The sequence below is a fragment of the Melanerpes formicivorus genome, unplaced genomic scaffold, assembly GCF_026170545.1.
Source record: "Melanerpes formicivorus ecotype bairdi unplaced genomic scaffold, bMelFor1.0.p_v2 SCAF_93, whole genome shotgun sequence".
In the NCBI taxonomy this organism is placed as follows: Eukaryota; Metazoa; Chordata; class Aves; order Piciformes; family Picidae; genus Melanerpes; species Melanerpes formicivorus.
The window spans coordinates 150,474-172,525 of NW_027142445.1; the positions used below are offsets into that span (position 1 = coordinate 150,474).

Sequence of the window (22,052 nt, forward strand, 5' to 3'; positions counted from 1 at the left end):
GGGCCTGGAGAAGAAATCTGTTGGAGAGAGACTGAAGGAGCTGGGGATGGTTAGTGTGAGGCAGAGGAGGCTGAGGGGAGACCTCCTGGCTGTCTACAGCTCCCTGCAAGGAGGTTGTGGAGAGGCTGCTGCTGGTCTCTGCTCACAGGTCATTAGTGACAGAGCAAGAGGGGATGGCCTCAACCTGCCCCTGGGGAGGCTCAGACTGAACAGTAGGAAACATATTTCTCCCATGCAGAGTGGTCAGGGCTTGGAATGTGCTGCCCAGGGAGGTGGTGGAGTCCCCAGGGCTGGCTGTGTTTGAAGGTGGTTTGGCTGTGGTGCTTGGGGCTCTGGTTTAGGGGTGAGCCTTGCGGAGCAGGGCTCTGGGTTGGACTTGGTGCTCCTCAGGCTCTGTTCCAGCCTCGTTGCCCCTCTCTGGACACGTTCAGGTATCTCCATGTTCTTCTTAAATTGAGGAGCCCAGAACTGGACACAGGACACGAGGTGTGGCCTAAGGACGGGGGCAGAACGACTTCCCTGCTCCTGCTGGCCACACTGTTCCTGCGGCATGCCAGGATGCCGCTGGCCCTCTTGGGGCCACCTGAGCACACTGCTGTTGGTTCTATTCCTGATTGTTTTGACCACGGAATTAATTTTCAAGTAAAAAAAAAAAAACCAAAACCCACCAACCCAACCACAAAACAACCGCAAAAAAACCCCCAGAAGGGGTGGGGGGAGGTGGTGGATGGTGGCGGGGAAGCGCCGCTTCCTCCTTGCCCACCCTGGGCTCGCCAGCGTGTCACAGATGTTCATGAATAATGTCGGTTCAGAGGCGGGGGCAGGGCGAGCCGGCCGAGATGAATGAAGCGCTGGGGGGATGTGACAGGCAGCACGCTGCTTTGTGATCCTGCCCAGGTTCTAATCAGCTCCCTCCCCTTCCCCCCTCCCTCCCCCGCCTGCCGCCAATGAAAGGGAATCGCTGATTGCACCTCGGGCTACGTCCCGCGCCTTAATGACTCCTCCAAAGGCAGAGTTATGAAGCAAAAATTACCTCGGAGCGGGGATGGAATTGGCCCTGACAGCCTGATAGACTCTGACACAGATTCTGTGGCAAAACAGACGTAGCCCTAATTGATTATCAATATTTTAAGCAAAGTGATGAAAATAAGCATTAAGTGATGAGAAAGGCAGTCTTAATACAGCAGGCAGCGAGCAGGAGCCGGGAAGCCTTTGGGGAGGTCGTTCCCCGCTCGCCGCCGCCGCGGCGCTCTGGCTGCCAGTCCTTCCCCCTCCGTTCCTCCCTTGCTTCCCCACACCTCCTTCTCCCCTTCCCAGGGCATTTTACATTTTTTTGTGTCTTGGTTGGTTTTTTTTTTTCCCCTCCCTTCCAGGTTTCTGACCAGCATGTTAATAGCCTGGAAAATGTGCTCCTCTCTCTCTCTCTCTCTCTCTCTCTCTCTCTCTCTCTCTCTCTCTCTCTGGAGAACTTGGTTTGCTATTTTAACCTGGTTAGGCTTCAAAACAGTTCCTTCCCTCGGCAGGCTCAGGTGATTTAGGGGGGACACACACACTCCTCTCTTTTATCCTCAGCTTTCTCCCCAGCCTGTGTCATTTGTGCCAAGTTGTGCCTCCAGTTGTGCCAGGGGAGGTTGGTTCAGGCTGGATATGAGGAGGAAGTTCTTCCCAGAGAGAGTGATTTGCCATGGGAATGTGCTGCCCGGGGAGGTGGTGGAGTCTCCATCCCTGGAGGTGTTCAAGCAAAGCCTGGATGAGGCACTCAGTGCCATGGTCTGGTTGATTGGATAGAGCTGGGTGATAGGTTGGACTGGATGATCAACCTGATCTCCTTCTACGATCAGGTGATCTGCCTGGTGGATGTGGGGCAGGCTGTGGATGTGGTCTACCTGGACCTCAGCAAGGCCTTTGACACCATCCCCCACAGCAAACTCCTGGCCAAGCTGTCAGCCCCTGGCTTGGATGGGAGCACACTGCAATGGGTTAGGAACTGGCTGGAGGGCCAAGCCCAGAGAGTGGTGGTGAATGGTGCCACAGCCAGCTGGCAGCCAGGCGCCAGTGGTGTGCCCCAGGGATCAGTGCTGGGCCCCATCCTCTTTAACATCTTCATTGATGATCTGGATAAGGGCATTGAGTCCTTCAGCAGTAAATTTGCTGATGACACCCAGCTGGGGGCAGGAGTTGATCTGCTGGAGGGCAGAGAGGCTCTGCAGAGGCACCTCGACAGGCTGGACAGATGGGCAGAGGCCAAGGGCAGGAGATGGAACACATCCAAGTGCCAGGTGCTGCACATTGGCCACAGCAACCCCAGGCAGAGCTACAGGCTGGGGTCAGAGTGGCTGAGAGCAGCCAGGCAGAGAGGGACCTGGGGGTGCTGGTCGATGGTAGGCTGAACATGAGCCTGCAGTGTGCCCAGGCAGCCAAGAGGGCCAATGGCATCCTGGCCTGCATCAGGAAGAGTGTGGCCAGCAGGAGCAGGGAGGTCATTCTGCCCCTGTACACTGCACTGGTTAGGCCACACCTCGAGTCCTGTGTCCAGCTCTGGGCTCCTCAGTTTAGGAAGGAGGTTGACTTGCTGGAAGGTGTCCAGAGAAGGGCAACAAAATTGGTGAGGGGTTTGGAACACAGCCCTGTGAGGAGAGGCTGAGGGAGCTGGCGTTGCTTAGCCTGGAGAGGAGGAGGCTCAGGGGAGACCTTATTGCTCTCTCCAACTACCTGAAGGGAGGTTGTAGCCAGGAGGGGGTTGGTCTCTTCTCCCAGGCAGCCAGCAGCAGAACAAGAGGACACAGTCTCAGGCTGAGCCAGGGGAGGTTTGGGTTGGATGTCAGGAAGAAGTTCTACACAGAGAGAGTGATTGCCCATTGGAATGGGCTGCCTGGGGAGGTGGTGGAGTCACCATCACTGGAGGTGTTCAGGAGGAGACTTGATGGGGTGCTTGGTGCCATGGGTTAGCTGTTTAGGTGGGTTGGATTGGTTGATGGGTTGGACGTGATGATCTTGAAGGTCTCTTCCAACCTGGTCTATTCTATTCTGTTCTATTCTATTCTATTCTATTCTATTCTATTCTATTCTATTCTATTCTATTCTATTCTATTCTATTCTATTCTATTCTATTCTATTCTATTCTATTCTATTCTATTCTATTCTATTCTATTCTATTCTATTCTATTCTATTCTTCTACTGTCCAACCTAAACCTCCTTTGGGAAAACCTGAGGCCTTTTCCTCTTGTCCTCTCACTTGTTACTAGGGGCAAGAGCCCAGCCCCAGCTGACTCCAACTTTCCAGCTTCCCAGCCCCTCTGCCCCGAGCCCGGAGCCTTCATGGAGTTGTTGTGACTCAAGTGCAGGACCCAGTGCTTGGCCTTGTTCAGTCTCATCCCACTGGCCTTGGCCCATGGATCCAGCCTGCCCAGGTCCCTCTGGAGAGCCTGGAGAGCTTCCAACCGCCCCTGGGCATTGTGCTGCTGGGCAAACTGCCACGGGTGCCCTGCTCTGGCAGGGTGCTTGGACTGGATGAGCTCCAGAGGCCCCTTCCAACCCCCCACCGTGCTGGGATTGTGTGAGAAGCACTTAGAAGCCCACTTAAAAGCCCTGCTGTTGGGAAGAGAACTCTGTCCTGCAATGCACTTTTTCCTCAAGCCAGAGGAAGACAGACAGCTGCTTATCACTCCCAGCAGATCAAAGGAGTCAGTGCAGCAGCAGTCTGGGATGCATTGATCCAGGGAGCTGCTGAGGCTGCTCCTGAAGCTGGGCTTCCTGCACGCAGAAACAGCTGGCACAACAAAAGCCCAACTGCTTACCAAGCTTTCTGAAATATGAAATAAATAAATCAAGAGGTGCTCCAGGTTGCAGTATCTCAGAGCTCATCCAAGCCCGGATTAAATGACAATCCTATTGATCCTGTTCCATTCCCCTCTCTAAAGGATGGGGAAGGGACACGTGGGAGATGTTACCTACGCTGAGCTAAAGCCTTAGTTGTGGGATGCAGAGATCTGCAGGTAGCTCATGGGCTGCCAATCCCAGCAGCATGGGATGGAAGAGCATCTGAGGCATTTCCAGGTGTCCCCTGCAGAGCTGTGCCAGCCTGGCTGGGGTCAGCAGCTCCTTGTGCTGGAAGAAGAAATAAAACTTTGCAAGGAGAAGAAGGTCTCTGAGGAGACCTTATTGTGGCCTTCCAGGATCTGAAGGGGGCTCCAAGAAAGCTGCTGAGGGACTGTTTAGGGTATCAGGTGGTGATAGGACCGGGGGAATGGATCCAAGCTAGAGGAGGGGAGATTTAGATTAGAGGTTAGGAAGAAGTTGTTCCTCAGGAGGGTGGTGAGAGCCTGTCACAGGCTGCCCAGGGAGGTGGTGAAAGCCTCCTGCCTGGAGGTGTTTGCAGCCAGGCTGGATGTGGCTGTGAGCAACATGCTGTAGTGTGAGGTGTCCCTGCCCATGGCAGGGGAGTAGGGACTGGCTGAGCCTTAAGGTCCCTTCCAGCCCTGGCAGTTCTGTGACCCTGTGAGAATGAACCAAGAGCAAGAAGTGAGGAGATGCTGCTGGGTGCAGAAGTCAAACAACATTGCTAAGTCCCAAGCAAAGCTCTGACATCTCATCCAACCTAAGGTACATTAAGTAGCTTCTCTGTCATTAAGAAACCCACAAGCTGCCCCCCAAACATCCTTCATGTTTCCATCTCCACTAACAGTCTGCACCTGGACATGCAAATGTGACTCCAGCACCTCCCTGGGCAGCCTGTTCCAGCACATGACCAAGCTATTACTTGGTGCCTTCTCTCTACCAACCAAGCATCTCCAAGGGTTTTCTACTGAGTGTGCTTCACTCAGAGCCTTCTGAGCTCAGGCACACTTCCCTCATACTTATTTACCTTCACACTTTCCATCAGCAGTTCCACAAAGGGTCCCACTGATGATAACTGATGAGGAGGGAATGCAAATGCTCTGCCTGAGGCAGCACCTCTGCCCCAGCAGAACTTGAGGTTCAGTCCCAAGTTTGTTGTCTAGTACCAAGATCCACCATCTCCTGAGTGGCTTTGAAGCAGGGACTTGCTCAACCAATGCAGACTAGGGTAAACCCCCTCCCCCCCAGGTAAAGGGTGCATTAAAGCCTGACAAACCCTTCTCTAATCTAAAGCTTTTGGCAGTATGATTAAAGCAAAAGGCTGGGCACCAGTGAGCCTGTCAGCTTCCAAGGTGGAGTGAAAAACCACCTTTATGAGCAGGAGCAAAAGGACCTTTTCTGCTCCTTTTCAAACCCAAAATGATCGCTCTCCTACAGCCCCAACTGAGATCAAATGAGTTGTAAATGTCCAGCTTCATCACACTGCACAAAGGAGTCCTCAGCACAGACAGAGACCTGGTGGAACAGAGCCAGAGGAGGCCACAGCAGTGCTGGCAGGGCTGGAGGCACTCTGCTATGGGACCAGGCTGAGAGAGTTGGGGCTGATCAGCCTGGAGAAGAGAAGGCTCCAGGGGGATCTTCTGGTGGCCTTGCAGTGCTTCAAGGGCTGAGCAGAAAGCTTGGTAGAAATCCTCTCTGCTGGAATATCCAACTACTGCCATGGAAGGTTATCTCTTACACATCCCCACAATTCCAAACAAGCATTTTCCCCAGCCAGGAGCAGAAAGAGCAGAGGCCTGGAGCTATTTGTTCAAAACCAGAAGTGACAACAGCATCATCCTGCCACATTTATGCCAATTTGGGGCATTTTCATCTTTTTAGTCCATGCTAAAAGATCATTTCCATCAAACTGAGCTGGCACAGACATTCTGGTGGCCACTTCTCTGGCGCATTCATGGAGCAGAGCCCCCTAATCCTACCAGGATGGCTCCATCTTGCATTGTCCATCCTATTTACCTGGTGCCATTATGATCATTGACTTCTTTTGGTTGGGTCAGGTCTTGACAACCCTTCTGAGGAAGAAATTGTTCCTCAAGCCCAACCCAAACCTCCCCTGGGGCAACTTGAGGCCATATCCCCTTGTTCCTTGGGAGAAGAGACCAACCCTCACCTGGCTCCAGCCTCCTTTCAGGGAGTTGTAGAGAGCCAGAAGGTCTCCTCTCAGCTTCCTTTTCTCCAGGCTGAACACCTCCAGTTCCCTCAGCTGCTCCCCGCCATCCCTCTTCTCCAGACCCTTCCCCACCTTTGTTGCCCTTCTCTGGACCTACTTCAGCCCTCAATGTCCTTCTTGGAGTGAGAAGCCCAAAACTGAACCTGGGATTTGATGTTTGGCCTCACCAGTGCCCAGCCCAGGGGCACAATCCCTGCCCTGCTCCTGCTGCCCACACCACTGCTGCTCCAGGCCAGGCTGCTGCTGTCCACCTGGGCACCCCCTGGCTCGCTTTCAGCTGCTGGCACCCAGCACCCCCAGGTCCTTTCCCACCTGGCAGTTCCCAGCCACTCTGCCCCAGCCTGGAGCCTTCCTGGTGTTGTTGTGCCCCAAGTGTGGGACCCAGCCCTTGGCCTGGTTGAACCTCATCCCATTGCCCTCAGGCCTTTGATCCAGCCTGGCCAGATCAGATGAATCCTCTAACCCCAGCCAGGTCCTTGGTCACTGCTTGCTTTTGTAAATGTGCCCCTTCTTACAATGCACTTTGTGGCTTAAATCCTAGAATCAACCAGCTTGGAAGAGACCTCCAAGATAGAATAGAACAGAACAGAACAGAACAGAACAGAACAGAATACAACAGAACAGAACAGAACAGAATAGAACAGAATAGAATAGAATAGAATAGAATAGAATAGAATAGAATAGAATAGAATAGAATAGAATAGAATAGAATAGAATAGAATAGAATAGACCAGGTTGGAAGAGACCTTCAAGATCATCACGTCCAACCCATCAACCAATCCAACACCACCTAATCAACTAACCCATGGCACCAAGCACCCCATCAAGTCTCCTCCTGAACACCTCCAGTGATGGTGACTCCACCACCTCCCCAGGCAGCCCATTCCAATGGGCAATCACTCTCTCTGTGTAGAACTTCTTCCTGACATCCAACCCAAACCTCCCCTGGCTCAGCCTGAGACTGTGTCCTCTTGTTCTGCTGCTGGCTGCCTGGGAGAAGAGACCAACCCCCTCCTGGCTACAACCTCCCTTCAGGTAGTTGGAGAGAGCAATAAGGTCTCCCCTGAGCCTCCTCCTCTCCAGGCTAAGCAATGCCAGCTCCCTCAGCCTCTCCTCACAGGGCTGTGTTCCAAACCCCTCACCAATTTTGTTGCCCTTCTCTGGACACCTTCCAGCAAGTCAACCTCCTTCCTAAACTGAGGAGCCCAGAACTGGACACAGGACTCAAGGTGTGGCCTAACCAGTGCAGTGTACAGGGGCAGAATGACCTCCCTGCTCCTGCTGGCCACACTCTTCCTGATGCAGGCCAGGATGCCATTGGCCCTCTTGGCTGCCTGGGCACACTGCAGGCTCATGTTCAGCCTACCATCAACCAGCACCCCCAGGTCCCTCTCTGCCTGGCTGCTCTCAGCCACTCTGACCCCAGCCTGTAGCTCTGCCTGGGGTTGCTGTGGCCAATGTGCAGCACCTGGCACTTGGATGTGTTCCATCTCCTGCCCTTGGCCTCTGCCCATCTGTCCAGCCTGTCGAGGTGCCTCTGCAGAGCCTCTCTGTCCTCCAGCAGATCAACTCCTGCCCCCAGCTTGGTGTCATCAGCAAATTTACTGCTGAAGGACTCAATGCCCTTATCCAGATCATCAATGAAGATGTTAAAGAGGATGGGGCCCAGCACTGATCCCTGGGGCACACCACTGGCGCCTGGCTGCCAGCTGGTTGTGGCACCATTCACCACCACTCTCTGGGCTTGGCCCTCCAGCCAGTTCCTAACCCATTGCAGTGTGCTCCCATCCAAGCCAGGGGCTGACAGCTTGGCCAGGAGTTTGCTGTGGGGGATGGTGTCAAAGGCCTTGCTGAGGTCCAGGTAGACCACATCCACAGCCTGCCCCACATCCACCAGGCAGATCACCTGATCGTAGAAGGAGATCAGGTTGATCATCCAGTCCAACCTCCACCACCTCCCCAGGCAGCCCATTCCAATGGGCAATCACTCTCTCTGTGTAGAACTTCTTCCTAACATCCAACCTAAACCTCCCCTGGCACAGCTTGAGACTGTGTCCTCTTGTTCTGGTGCTGGCTGGAGAAGAGACCAACCCCCACCTGGCTACAACCTCCCTTCAGGGAGTTGTAGAGAGCAAGAAGGTCTCCCCTGAGTCTCCTCTTCTCCAGGCTAAGCAACCCCAGCTCCCTCAGCCTCTCCTCACAGGGCTGTGTTCCAAACCCCTCCCCAGCTTCGTTGCCCTTCTCTGGACACCATCCAGCAAATCAACCTCTTTCCTAAGCTGAGTGGCCCAGAACTGGACACAGGACTCAAGATGTGGCCTAACCATTGCAGTGTACAAGGGCAGAATGACCTCCCTGCCCCTGCTGGCCACACTGTTCTTGAAAGAAGCTGCTTGCCTGGCCCAGGCTGCCCAGGCTGGGTGTCCAAATCCCCATCCCTGAAGGTGTTTCAAAGCTGCAGAGGTGCTGAGGGCCAGGCTTTAGCCCCAGCCTCGGCAGAGGGAGAGGCTGGTCGGACCCCATGATCTGAAAGGGGCAAACAATGGCGAGTCTGTGATTGTGTGACCCTGTTCCTGTGCAGCACCAAGTGGATGAGGAGGAAGCAGCAGCAGAGGGGGAGAGATAAATCACGTTTCGGCGTGGGTAGTTTATTGAATCTCAATCGTGCCCAGTTGGCCCAAGAGCTATCGAAGCAATCCATCTTCTGCTGATAATGGAGGCTCATGAAATCCACCTGATGTTTGCATTATTAAATTGCAGCCTAATGAGCTCTGCTAATACATATTGAAGACAGTTGTAAGGAGCAGCATGTGAGCCTGAGCAGGATAATTTGAGAGGAACATCAGCCCAGCGTTTTACATGACTCAAGGGGTAGATCTACAATTACCCAGCCAACCCAAATTGAATTTAAATGGGATTTCTATTATCCCTCTCCTTTTACCAGGGAGAATAAAGTGCAAATGAAGTAAAAAGTCTTTAGAGTTAGTGGCAGTTTGTTTTTATTATCTCATTTAACAGATCTGTGTAATGATGGTGGCTGGCAGGGAAGTGCTAATGTTTCATGGCCCTTAAATGTGGTCGAAAGAGGCGTGGGGAAAATGGGCATGGAAACAGAGCAGGGGGTCACACAATGGGCTGGGCTGGAAGGGACTGCAAAGCTCATCCAGCTCCAAATCCCTGCCATGGGGTAGGGACACCTCCCACCAGCACAGGCTGCTCAGGGCCTCAGCCAGCCTGGCCCTCAACACCTCCAGGCAGGAGGCAGCCACAGCCTCCCTGGGCAGCCTGTGCCAGGCTCTCCCCACCCTCACTGCCAACAATTTCTTCCTCATCTCCAGTCTCAGTCTCTCTTCTCTCCCAACTCAAAGCCATTGTCCCTCATCCTGGCACTCCCAGCCCTTGTCCAGAGTCCCTCCCCAGCTCTCCTGGAGCCCTTCAGCTCCTGGAAGCTGCTCTGAGGTCTCCCTGGAGCCTTCTCTTCTGCAGGCTGAACAGCCCCAGCTCTCCCAGCCTGGCCCCACAGAGGAGCTTCTCCAGCCTCTGATCATCTTGGTGGCCTCCTCTGGACCTGCTCCAGCAGTTCTGTGTCAGTGTCATCCCTTCTGTTGCTGGCTAACATCTCTGTTTAAGTTGTGTACTTTCAGGAGAGGTAGCTACTGGCTTCAGAAAGCCCCCAGGGTTGGAGAGCCCTTCCACAGCCCTCCCCATCTGAGCTTGAATCTTTTTTTGACACTGACTCCAATAACATCCTCATTAGTGAGCTCAGGAACTGTGGGTGAAATGAGTGAACAGTGAGGAGGACACAGCTCAGGGGGTTGTGGTCAGTGGTGCAGGGCCTGGAGCTAGAGGTGTTCCCCACAGGTCAGGACTGGGTTCAGTATGGCCAGTGGGGTGCATGGAGAAGAGGGTGGCCAGCAGGGCAAGGGAGGCTCTCCTCCCCCTCTACTCTGCCCTGGGGAGGCCACAGCTGCAGTCCTGGGGCCAGTTCTGGGCTGCCCAGCTCAAGAGAGACAGAGAACTGCTGGAGAGAGTCCAGGGGAGGCTGCAAAGCTGCAGAGGGGCCTGGAGCAGCTCTGTGAGCAGCAAAGGCTGAGAGCCCTGGGGCTGAGAGCCTGCAGCAGAGCAGCCCCAGAGGGGAGCTAAAGGCTGGGGGGCAAGGGGCTGGGGCCAGGCTCTGCTCAGTGGTGCCCAGGGACAGGCCAAGGGGCACAAAGTGGCAGCCAGGAGGTTCCATGTGAGCAGGAGGAGAAAGTTGTTTGGTGTGAGGGTGCTGGAGGCCTGGAGCAGGCTGCCCAGAGAGGTTGTGGAGTCTCCTGGTGTGGAGAGCTTCCAACCCCCCCTGGGCACTGTGCTGCTGGGCAAGGTGCTGTGGGTGCCCTGCTGGAGCAGGGGCTTGGGCTGGGGGAGCTCCAGAGCTCCCTTCCAGCCCCTGCCCTGCTGGGATTCAGGGATTTCCTCATTCAGGTGATGGTAGAGCTAAGGGCCTGCAAACCTGAGCAGGGGCTGCTGCCTGTGCCCCAGTTTGCAGCAGTGCTGCTCCCTGCAAGGCCTTGCTTTAACTTCTCAGGTCTCTTTCTTTTGGGTTCTCCTCCTTTTCCACGTGGTGCTGCTTTCTCAAACCCAATCTTTCATCAAGTGTGATGCTATTAGAGGCTGCTTCTCACTGAGTTCACTCATCAGGCAGGGAGATGGCAATAAAGGAGAATGGCCCCTCTGAGACATTAATGCTGTGGAATAAATGATGTGCTAGAACAGAAATTTAATTAATTTACAGAGTGTATTGATAGTCCCTTGTTACTGTGCTGTGTATTTTTAATCTCCTCCAACATCTCCAGCAAAGTGTGGGGTAAACCCCTGCAGTTGAGCAACCAGTAGATAATTAAGTAATAAGGCAAGAGGTTTCTAGGGGGAAAAAAGTCTTTTTCAGGAATGCTCTGGTACCAGGAATAAAGGAGTGCTGCTGGGATCTGCTGGGAGAGCTGCCTGCTGCCTCATGGAATCCCAAGTAATCCTGGAGTCCCAGCATGGAGGGGGGTTGGGAGGGATCTCTGGAGCTCCCCCAGCCCAAGCCCCTGCTCCAGCAGGGCACCCACAGCAGCTTGCCCAGCAGCACAGTGCCCAGGGCGGGTTGGAAGCTCTCCACACCAGGAGACTCCACAACCTCTCTGGGCAGCCTGCTCCAGGCCTCCAGCAGCCTCACACCAAACAACTTTCTCCTCCTGCTCAGGTGCAACCTCCTGGCTGCCACTTTGTGCCCTTTAGCCTGTCCCTGGGCACCACTGAGCAGAGCCTGGCCCCAGTCTCTTGCCCCCCAGCCTTTAGCCCTTGCTGAGCATTGCTCAGCTCCCCTCTGGGGCTGCTCTTCTGCAGGCTCTCAGCCCCAGGGCTCTCAGCCTTTGCTGCTCACAGAGCTGCTCCAGGCCCCTCAGCAGCTCTGCAGCCTCCCCTGGACTCTCTCCAGCAGTTCTCTGTCTCTCTTGAACTGGAGAGCCCAGAACCAGGTCTTTGATTCCTATTCTAAATGCACTCTGCAGCTCTGCTCCCCTGAGCATGAGGCCTTCTTTCTGGGTTAGCCTCAGGAGAGGTCCTAGGAGCTGCTGACTCTGGCAGCAGATCTTTTCTTCAGCTGGCCTGTGTCTGTAGCTTGGGCTGGGGCAAGCATGGTGGGGAGATGTGTGTGGAAGGAGCTCAGCTTGAATATGTTTTTCCTAACAACAACAGTAAAAAACTAAAGAGCAGAGATTGTAGATGTGGTGCTGAGGGCCATGGGGGAGCAGTGGCAGTGTTGGCTGAATGGTTGGAAGCCTCAAAGCTGTTTTCCAACCCACACAGCTCTGTGGTTCCATGATCTGTGTTGAATGAGTGCAAGGTGCCAGCATTGCCCTCCACACTACCACTCCTGTTGCCTTCCCTGTGCTGATATCTTCAGTAAGAACCAAGTTGTCCTCTTTGATACCCTTCAGCTCCCTCGGGGGGGCTGCTGAACTTGGGCTTTGACCCCAGGGAATGTGAAGGAGCTGCAAAGCAAAGCAGAGAGAGCTGAAGTGGTTCTGACATCTGTTTGTTGTGTTTCCTTTTCAGCTAAAGCTGATGAAGCATTGAAGGCTAAAGAGAGAAGTGAAGAAGAAGCCAAGAAGAGGAAGGAAGAAGGTAATGCAGTTTGCAGTCCCTCACAAACTGAAAGCCACTCAGCCAGAAGTGAGCATGCTGAAGGGACCAAGCTGCAGTGGGGCTCAGGGATTTCCTGTTCTGAAGCTGGGCTGCCCTCTCTGCTGCTCCTCTGGCACACCACAGCTTTCTGGAGCTGGGGAAGAGCAGCCTCATGGGTCACTACAGCCTGGGGGCTGATCTGGTGGAGAGCAGCTCTGGGGAAAAGGACCTGGGAGTGCTGGTGGGCAACAATGTCACCATGAGGCAGTAATGCCCTGGGCAACCTGGGCCAGGACTTGACAGCTCCTTCCATCAACAAATTGTTCCTCATGTCCAGCCTAAACCTCTCCTGGGGCAACTTGAGGTCATTTCCTCTTGTCCTATGACTTGTTCCTTGGGAGAAGAGACCAACCCCCACCTGACTCCAGCCTCCTCTCAGGGAGCTGTAGAGACCCAGAAGGTCTCCTCTCAGCCTCCTCTTTTTCTCCAGGCTGAACACCCCCAGGTCCCTTGGCTGCTCCTCCCCACTCCTGTTCTCCTGACCCTTCCCCAGCTTGGTTGACTTGCTCCAGCCCCTCAGTGTCCTTCTGGGAGCGAGGGGAGGTGGGAGAGAGGAGTGATTAGCTAGGAGAAGTCCATCACCTAAGGCTCTGGCATGGTTTCAGGGACATGGTTTAGTGACCATGGTGGTCTTAGGGTGGTGATTGGACTTGATGAGCACAGGATCACACACAGGATGTTGGGGGCTGGAAGGGACCTTTGAAGCTCAGCCAGTCCAACCCCCCTGCCAGAGCTGGGCCATAGACTCCAGCACAGCTCACACAGGAACACATCCAGATGGGGCTTGAAAGACTCCAGAGAAGGAGACTTCACAGCCTCTCTGGGCAGCCTGCTCCAGGGCTCTGTGACCCAGATCTTAGAGGTCTTTTCCAACCAAACACTCCTCTGGTTCTGTAACCCTGCTGGATGCAAGGGTGGTGAGGATGGTCCTCCAGTAGGTGCCTAGGGCTTGTGGTTTAGGTCTCTCAAACTGAAGTGATGAGCTCTGCTGAGTTCAAGGTTGAGGGTTGGACTTGATGATCTGAGAGGTCTCTTCCAGCCAAGCATCCTTCCCAGGCTCCAGATGCTCCTACTCAGCTCTGAGCCTGTGTGCTGGAGTCTCTTTGGAACTGGGAACTCTACTGTGTGAACCACCAGAGGTTTGCCTGTGAAACACCTCAGGTGGGGTTTTCTGCCTTGGAAGCTCTTCCAAGCCCTCAGCTCTGGCTGCTTGCCAGGCAGGTTTGGAACTGGTGAGTTACTGGAATAAGATCTCCCAGTGAGGGACACTGAAAACAGCTTTCCAGGTGCTGGGAAGTACCTCCTGAATGTCTCCACAAAGGGAATTTGTGGCTGAAAAGAAATAACTCCAGAGTTCCCCTTTTGAACCTGGGGCTGGAATGAATTTCATTACAGATCAGAATGTTGTCAGCTTGGGCTGGGTGACCTTTAAAGGTCCCTTCCAACCCAGAGCATTCTGTGACTCTGTGATAATCATTTAGTGTGGTTTGCTTTGAGACCATGGTGTGCTGAGGGGAATTAATTCATGCTCAAAGCTAGTCCTGCTTGGGCAAGGTGTGTGGGGGTGTGTGTGTGATGCCTTCATGATGATCTCACAGTTTGGAGCTGGTTTCAAAGCAAGATGGGAGATCTGCTGTCAGGATCATAGAATCACAGCATGGGTTGGGCTGGAAGGGACCTCCAGAGCTCACCCAGCCCAACCCCTGCACCCAGCAGGGACATCCTGCACTGGAGCAGGTTGCTCACAGCCCTGTCCAGCCTCACCTTGAACATCTCCAGGGCTGGGGCCTCAACTGGCACCTCCCTGGGCAACCTGCTGCAGTGTTCCAGCAGCCTCCTGGTGCAGAACTTGTTCCTCACATCCAATCTCAATCTGTTCTGCTCTCATTTCTAACCACTGCCCCTGGGCCTGTCCCTGCAGCCCTTTGGGAGCAGTCCCTCCTCTGCAGCCTTCTTGCAGCCCTTCAGGTGCTGGAAGCTGCTCTGAGGTCTCCCTGGAGCCTTCTCTTCTCCAGGCTGCACAGCTCCAGCTCCCTCAGCCTGTCCTTGTAGCAGAGCAGAGCTCCAACCCCCTGATCATCTTTGTGGCCTCCTCTGGACCTGCTCCATCAGTTCCAGGTCCTTCCTGTGTTGAGGGCTCCACAGCTGGCCCCAGCCCTGCAGGTGAGGTCTCCCCAGAGCAGAGCAGAGGGGTAGGATCCCCTCTCTCCTGCTCTGCCCATGGGCACTGGCAGCACAGCCCAGGCTGCCCTTGGCCTTCTGTGCTGCCAGTGCCCATTGCTGGCTTCTGCCCAGCTTCTCCCCCACCAGCACCCCCAGGTGCCACTCTGGCCACACTGCTTTGGATGCAGCCCAGGCTGCCCTTGGCCTTCTGGGCTGCAAGCTCAGACTGCTGGAATGGCAGAGCCAGGCTCACAGCTGGGGGCTGGGGGAGGTGGTCCTGGGGGCTGGTGGTGGTGAGGAGCTGGATCTGCCCCAGCAGAAATTGGCAGCTTATGTTTGGCACAATCCATCTGTTGCTGTTTCCATCCCATCCCATCCCATTGTGAGGCCTCATCTGCTAACAATTGCTTGGCCTCCAGTGATGGGAAAGGGGAGAGCATGGAAAGGGGAAGGGGAGGGGGGGAAAGAAGACACCAGAAGGGGCTGGTTGGTGACTTGGGAACAATGGCAACTTAACAGCAAAAAGCAGGGGGCAAACTTCTTTTCAATTGATTAATAAGCACCATAAAAAGTGTCCCGTGGTGCACTTTGAAAGGGTTGTGAGGACCCTGGGCTGTTCTGAAGTGAATAGAAAATGTCTCCTGAGGAGCAGCTTGTGGAAGAAAAAGTCATCAGTTTGTCTGCAGACTCAGCCACCAATCAAAGAGCAAAATGGTTTCTTGGCACTGCAGAAGGAGGGAGCTGCTCAGCTTTGGGTCGAGGGCTGGAGCACACCACGGCCATCAGGCACTGTGCAACGGGAAGCTTCACTTCTCTGGGGGGTTGGGATCCCACCTGGGCTTCCCAGCAGGACCTTTCTCCCTCTTGTCTTCATCATCTTACTCTCTACTCTGCTCTGCTGAGACCATCAGCTGCAGTGCTGGGGCCAGCTCTGGAGTCCTCAGCGCAAGGAGGACCTGGGCTGCCCGGGGAGGTGGTGGAGTCACCCAGGGATCAGTGCTGGGCCCCATCCTCTTTAACATCTTCATTGATGATCTGGAGGAGGGGATTGAGTCAGGCATCAGCACATTTGCAGATGACAGCAAGCTGGGAGCAGATGTTGGTCAGTTAGAGGACAGAAGGGCTCTGCAGAGGGACCTCGACCGGCTGGAGAGATGGGCAGAGGCCAACAGGATGGCATTCAACAAGTCCAAGTGCCAGGGGCTGCACTTTGGCCACAGCAACCCCAGGCAGAGCTACAGGCTGGGGTCAGAGTGGCAGAGAGCTGCCAAACAGAGAGGGACCTGGGGGTGCTGATTGACAGCTGCCTGAACATGAGCCAGCAGTGTGCCCAGGCAGCCAAGAGGGCCAAGGGCATCCTGGCCTGCATCAGGAAGAGTGTGGCCAGCAGGAGCAGGGAAGTCATTGTGCCCCTGTACTCTGCATTGGTTAGGCCACACCTTGAGTCCTGTGTCCAGTTCTGGGCCCCTCAGTTTAGGAAGGACATTGAGAGACTTGAATGTGTCCAGAGAAGGGCAACAAGGCTGGGGAGAGGCCTTGAGCACAGCCCTGTGAGGAGAGGCTGAGGGAGCTGGGGTTGCTTAGCCTGGAGAAGAGGAGGCTCAGGGGTGACCTCATTGCCCTCTACAACTACCTGAAGGGTGATTGTAGCCAGGAGGGGGTTGGTCTCTTCTCCCAGGCAAGCAGCACCAGAACAAGGGGACACAGTCTCAAGCTGTGCCAGGGGATGTTTAGATTCGAGGTGAGGAGAAAGTTCTTCACTGAGAGAGTCATTGGTCATTGGAATGTGCTGCCCAGGGAGGTGGTGGAGTCCCCATCCCTGGAGGTGTTCAAGAGGGGATTGGATGTGGCACTTGGTGCCATGGTCTGGTCATGAGGTCTGTGGTGACAGGTTGGACTCGATGATCCTCGAGGTCTCTTCCAACCTTGGTTATACTGTGAGACTGTGATACTGTCACCATCCCTGGAGATCATCAAGCAAAGCCTGGATGAGGCACTCAGTGCCATGGTTGATTGGATGGTGTTGGGTGATAGGTTGGACTGGATGATCTTGGAGGTCTCTTCCACCCAGGCTGATTCTGTGATTCTGTCAATTGTCAGAGCAGGCCAAGAGCAGATCACAGCAATGCTGGCAGGGCTGGCAGCCCTCTGCTCTGAGAGGGTTGGAATTGTTCAGCCTGAGGAAGAGAAGGCTCCAGGGAGACCTCAGAGCAACCTTGCAGGATTTGAAGGGGAGAATTGGAGAGGGACTTTGGACCAAGGCATGGAGGGACAGGATGAGGGCTGGTGGCTTCAAACTGGAAGGAGCCAGATTGAGATTGGACATGAGGAGGAAATCCTTCCCCAGGAGAGTGCTGAGCCACTGGGACAGGTTGCTCTGAGAAGCTGTGAAGGGTCCCAGGCTGGAAGTGTTCAAAGCCAGGTTGGATGAGGCCTTGAGCAGCCTGGGGCAGCAGGCTCCCATGGCAGGGAGATTGGAACTGGCTGATCTTTAAGGTCCCTCCCAACCCAGACCACGGTGGGTCTGCCAGAGCAGGTTCTCTTTCCCACCTCCACCACACAGCTTCCAGCTGCTGGCTACTTTCTGACATCCTCTGCTGGGCAAAAATGAGCTTTTCCCAGTTCCTCTTAGTTCTCAGTTCTCCATCTGGCTTCTGTGGCCAGTTCTGAACCCTCTTTGATTTGCTGCTGTCTGATTCCCAGCTGCTTGGAGCTTGGACTCAGGTGGACAGAGATGCTCCTCCATTTTCTCCTCTTGGTTCCTAGGCTTTGGGCAGAAAGTGCCAGGACTCTTTCACCTCCTTTCCATTGATTTAGGCTTTGGTTGCTGCTTTTGGTTCTGCACAGAACAGCTTCAGCTCATTGTGATCATTCAGTTCTCAATGGATTAGTGTCCACTGCCTAAATGAGGGGGGGAGGGGAAGGTGAAATACCAATTTTGGTTGATCTGAAGTCTTTGATACCTGCTCAGAGTGGTTGCCAGCCGGCTGCCCCAAGCCTGTCTGGTGGGAATGGTGCTGAGGAGATTGTGCAAGTCCTGGAAGGAATGGCCAGTTGGCAAAGTGGCCCTGCTGTGGCAGAGGCTGCCTGAGGAACCTCACTGGGTTCAGTCTTGGGGCACTTACTCCAGGAAGGACATTGGAGCAGGGCCAGAGAAGGGCAACCAAGCTAGGGAAGGGGCTGGGGAACAGGGCTGGAGAGGAGCACCTGAGGGGGCTGGGGGTGTTGAGTGTGGCCAAGAGGAGGCTGAGGGAGACCTCATTGCTCTCTGCAGCTCCCTGGGAGGAGGCTGCAGGGAGGTGGGGCTTGGGCTCTGCTCCCAAGAAACAAGAGATAGGATGAGAGGAACTGGCCCCAAGGGGAGGTTTAGGTTGTACTTTAGAAGGAGCTTCTTGATTGCAAAGGTTCTCCAAGCCTGGCACAGGCTGCCCAGGGAGGTGGCTGAATCCCCATCCCTGAAGGGGTTTAAAAGACACAGAGCTGTAGTGCTGAGGGCCATGGGTTGGCCCCAGCCTTGGGAGGGTTAGAGGCTGCTTGGACTCAAAGGTCTTGCAGGGCTTTTCCAACCCAAACCATTCTGTAAGAGCTTTTGCCTAAACCATCTCTGGGTTCAGTGCCTGGATGTGGAGAGTGAAAAGAATCACAGACTTGCTTGGCCTGGAATTGTCCTTGAAGATTTTGAGCCCAACCATCAACCCAGCACCACCATGGCCACCAACCCATGGCCCCAAGTGCCATGGCCACAGGTTTCTTGAGCACCTCCATGGATGGGGACTCCACCACCTCCCTGGGCAGCCTGGGCCAGTCCGCAATCTCATTTCTGTGTTGGTTGCTCCATGGTGACCCTGGCTCAGATGTTGCTCTTCCCTCCTGCCATAATCAAACCCAAGTGGGACAAAGAAGGGTTCCTCAGCTCCTTACAAGGTGAATCTTCCCCCTCCCCACCCCAAGCCTGGTGGCCAGGGTGTCTCGACACCTCTGCTATGGGGACAGGCTGAGAGGGTTGGGGTTGTGCAGTCTGGAGAGGAGAAGGCTCCCAGGAGACCTTATTGTAGCCTTCCAGGATCTGCAGGGGGCTCCAAGAAAGCTGGGGAGGGACTTCTGAGGGTGTCAGGGAGGGATAGGACTGGGGGGGATGGAGCACAACTAGAAGTGGGGAGATTGAGATTGGATGTGAGGAAGAAGTTGTTGGCCATGAGGGTGGTGAGAGCCTGGCACAGGTTGCCCAGGGAGGTGGTGGAAGCCTCCTGCCTGGAGGTGTTTGCAGCCAGGCTGGATGTGGCTGTGAGCAACCTGCTGTGGTGTGAGGTGTCCCTGCCCATGGCAGGGGGCTGGGACTGGTTGAGCCTGGAGGTCCCTTCCAAGCCTGGCAGTTCTGGGGCTCTGTGAAGGTTCCTTTGATTGCAGTTTCCCTGCCCAGGGAGGTGTGGGCTGAGCCTTTGGACGTCAGATGTCAGCTGCTCAGAAATCCAACTGCCTGACCTGCCAGCCCAGCTCTGCCCCTCCCCTGCCTGCCTCTTCCATATGCAGAGAGAGGTTTTGCTGCCATGAATACAAATCAAGGACAAATTAGAAGCTACAGACAGCTGACCTGAGCTCAGGGTGGAGACTGGAGGGGCCTGTGCTGGTTTAAGTGTTTTAATTGCCAGAGTCCCTGCAGCCAGCTGAAGGACACACAGCAAAAAGGAATGGCTTTGGCTTTGGCTTTCTCATTCTTTTGTGTATTTTTTAAGTGAGATATATTTTTAAGTGATAAAAAAAGGCAAAGCAATCAAGAAAAAGGCCTCCCTCCATCTCATTTGAATGTTTTAAGTTTGATCACATTTGCCCTTCCATTGGAGCTATGCTAATTTGCTGCCTGAAATGAGGATTAGGAAGAGCAAACTCACTCTGTTCACAGGAGTATTTGTCACAGTCTCACAGTATCACCAAGGTTGGAAGAGACCTCAAGGATCATCGAGTCCAACCTGTCACCACAGACCTCATGACTAGACCATGGCACCAAGTGCCACATCCAGTCCCCTCTTGAACACCTCCAGGGATGGGGACTCCACCACCTTCCTGGGCAGCACATTCCAATGACTCTCTCGGTGTAGAACTTCCTCCTCACCTCGAGTCTAAACTTCCCCTGGCACAGCTTGAGACTGTGTTCTCTTGTTCTGGTGCTGGGTGCCTGGGAGAAGAGACCAACCCCTTCCTGGCTACAACCTCCTTTCAGGTAGTTGTAGAGAGCAATGAAGTCTCCCCTGAGCCTCCTCTTCTCCAGGCTAAGCAACCCCAGCTCCCTCAGCCTCTCCTCACAGGGCTGTGCTCAAGGCCTCTCCCCAGCCTTGTTGCCCTTCTCTGGACACCTTCAAGTCTCTCAATGTCCTTCCTAAACTGAGGGGCCCAGAACTGGACACAGGACTCAAGGTGTGGCCTAAGCAATGCAGTGTACAGGGGCACAATGACCTCCCTGCTCCTGCTGGCCACACTCTTCCTGATGCAGGCCAGGATGCCCTTGGCCTTCTTGGCCACCTGGGCACACTGCTGCCCCATGTTCATGCAGCTGTCAATCAGCATCCCCAGGTCCCTCTCTGTTTGGCAGCTCTCAGCCACTCTGACCCCAGCCTGTAGCTCTGCCTGGGGTTGCTGTGGCCAAAGTGCAGCCCCTGGCACTTGGACTTGTTGAATGCCATCCTGTTGGCCTCTGCCTATCTGTCCAGTCGGTTGAGGTCCCTCTGCAGATCCCTTCTGTCCTCTAACTGACCAACATCTACTCCCAGCTTGCTGTCATCTCCAAACTTGCCTTGCAGGCTTCTCTCTGCCATGCTTTTGGGGTTGGGCTTTGGTGGTTTGTTTGTTTGTTTGCTTCTTTTCAGTCACCTGAAAAAGTGGCATCAGCATCTGAGGGGTGTGGTGGACATTTTGCTGCCAAAGTTGGCTTTCACTGCAGGTTTGGCAAGCAAAATTCAGCTGGAATCAGAGAATCACTCAGCTTGGCACAGACCCTCAGGAGCACCAAGTCCAACCCAGAGCCCTGCTCTGCAAGGCTCAGCCCTAAACCACAGCCCCAAGCACCACAGCCAAACCACCTCCAAACACAGCCAGCCCTGGGGAATCCACCACCTCCCTGGGCAGCCTCTGCCAATCTCTGACCATTCTGGATGGGAGAAATATTTTCCTACTGTCCAGTCTGAGCCTCCCCAGGGGCAGCTTGAGGCCATCCCTTCTTGCTCTGTCACTAATGACCTGTGAGCAGAGACCAGCAGCAGCCTCTCCACAACCTCCTTGCAGGGAGCTGTAGCCAGCCAGGAGGTCTCCCCTCAGCCTCCTCTGTCTCACACTAACCATCCCCAGCTCCTTCAGTCTCTCTCCATCAGATTTCTTCTCCAGGCCCTTCCCAGCTTCCTTGTCCTGCTCTGCCCTGGCTCCAGCACCTCCACAGCTCTCTTGTGTTGAGCTGCCCAAACCTGGACACAGCACTCAAGGTATGGCCTCCCCAGAGCTGAGTCCCAGGGGACCACCACTTTGGGCAGCCTGCTCCAGGGCTCAGTCACCTTCAGAGTAAAGAAGTTCCTCCTCCTGTTGAGATGGAGCTTCCTGTGGTCAAGTTTGTGCCCATTGCCTCCTGTCCTGTCACTGGGGATGCTGGTGGCCAGCTGGGCAGTATGATGGAGATGGACACAAAGAAGTCTGTGAGGGTTGGGGCTCTTCAGCCTGGAGAAGAGAAGGCTCCAGGGAGACCTCAGAGCAGCCTTCCAGGACCTGGGCTGAGGAGGGACTTTTTACAAGGGCTTATAGTGATAGGATGAGGGGGGAGGATGGATTTAAGCTTGAGGAGAGCAGATTGAGATGGAGATGAGGAAGAAATTGTTGAGAGTGGGGCTGGGGAGACTCTGGCACAGGCTGCCCAGGGAGGCTGTGGCTGCCTCCTGCCTGGAGGTGTTCAAGACTAGGCTGGATGAGGCCTTGAGCATAGAATCATAGAATCAATAAGGTTGGAAGAGACCTCAAAGATCATCGAGTCCAAGCTGTCACCCAACACCTCCTGACTACAACCAGTGCTGGTGGGAGGTTTCCCTGCCCATGGCAGGGGGTTGGAGCTGGATGATCACTGAGGTCCCTTCCAACCCAACCCATTCCATGAATCTGTGAAAGGTGCCCACCAGAGAACAAGGAAGAGAACTTTTCCAGGTGGCTACCCCCAGTGTGCCCTCTGGAAGCCAGCCAGTGGGGTCAGTGGAGGTGGCACTGTGGAGGTGGCACTGTGGAGGTGGCTTTGTCCCCAGGCTGTGCCGCTGCTGCCTGTTGGCCTGGGGGTGGGAGGGACTGGCTCTGCCCAGGCAGTTAGCAGTGCAAGCAGGTTTGGGCTGTGTGGCTGTTATTTTTTAATGTGCTCTGGGGAAATGGAGTTGGCAGCAAATCAGCATGAGGAGATTTAATTATCACTGGGAGACCTCTCCCTTTTGGGGCTCAGTGATGCTGAGAGCCCTCCCCTGGCACCCCAGCCCCGCCGGCGGGCTGGGCTGCCGTCCCTCCATGCCCTGATAAGCCAAGCAATTACTGCCTCAGGGATTTTTCAGCAGGGCAGATTTCAAGTTGATTCTGGGGGGGGTGGTGGTGTTTGGT

At 54.7% G+C, this 22,052-nt stretch overlaps 1 protein-coding gene across 1 annotated transcript in view; it reads left to right on the forward strand.

The window, feature by feature from the left end:
• Window positions 1-22,052, forward strand: part of RSRC1 (arginine and serine rich coiled-coil 1) — a 170,600-nt gene that overhangs the window by 127,991 nt on the left and 20,557 nt on the right. Inside the window, exon 7 of the mRNA XM_068165813.1 lies at window positions 12,150-12,218. Coding sequence (XP_068021914.1) covers window positions 12,150-12,218 — 69 coding nt within the window. The remainder of the gene's footprint in view (window positions 1-12,149; window positions 12,219-22,052) is intronic.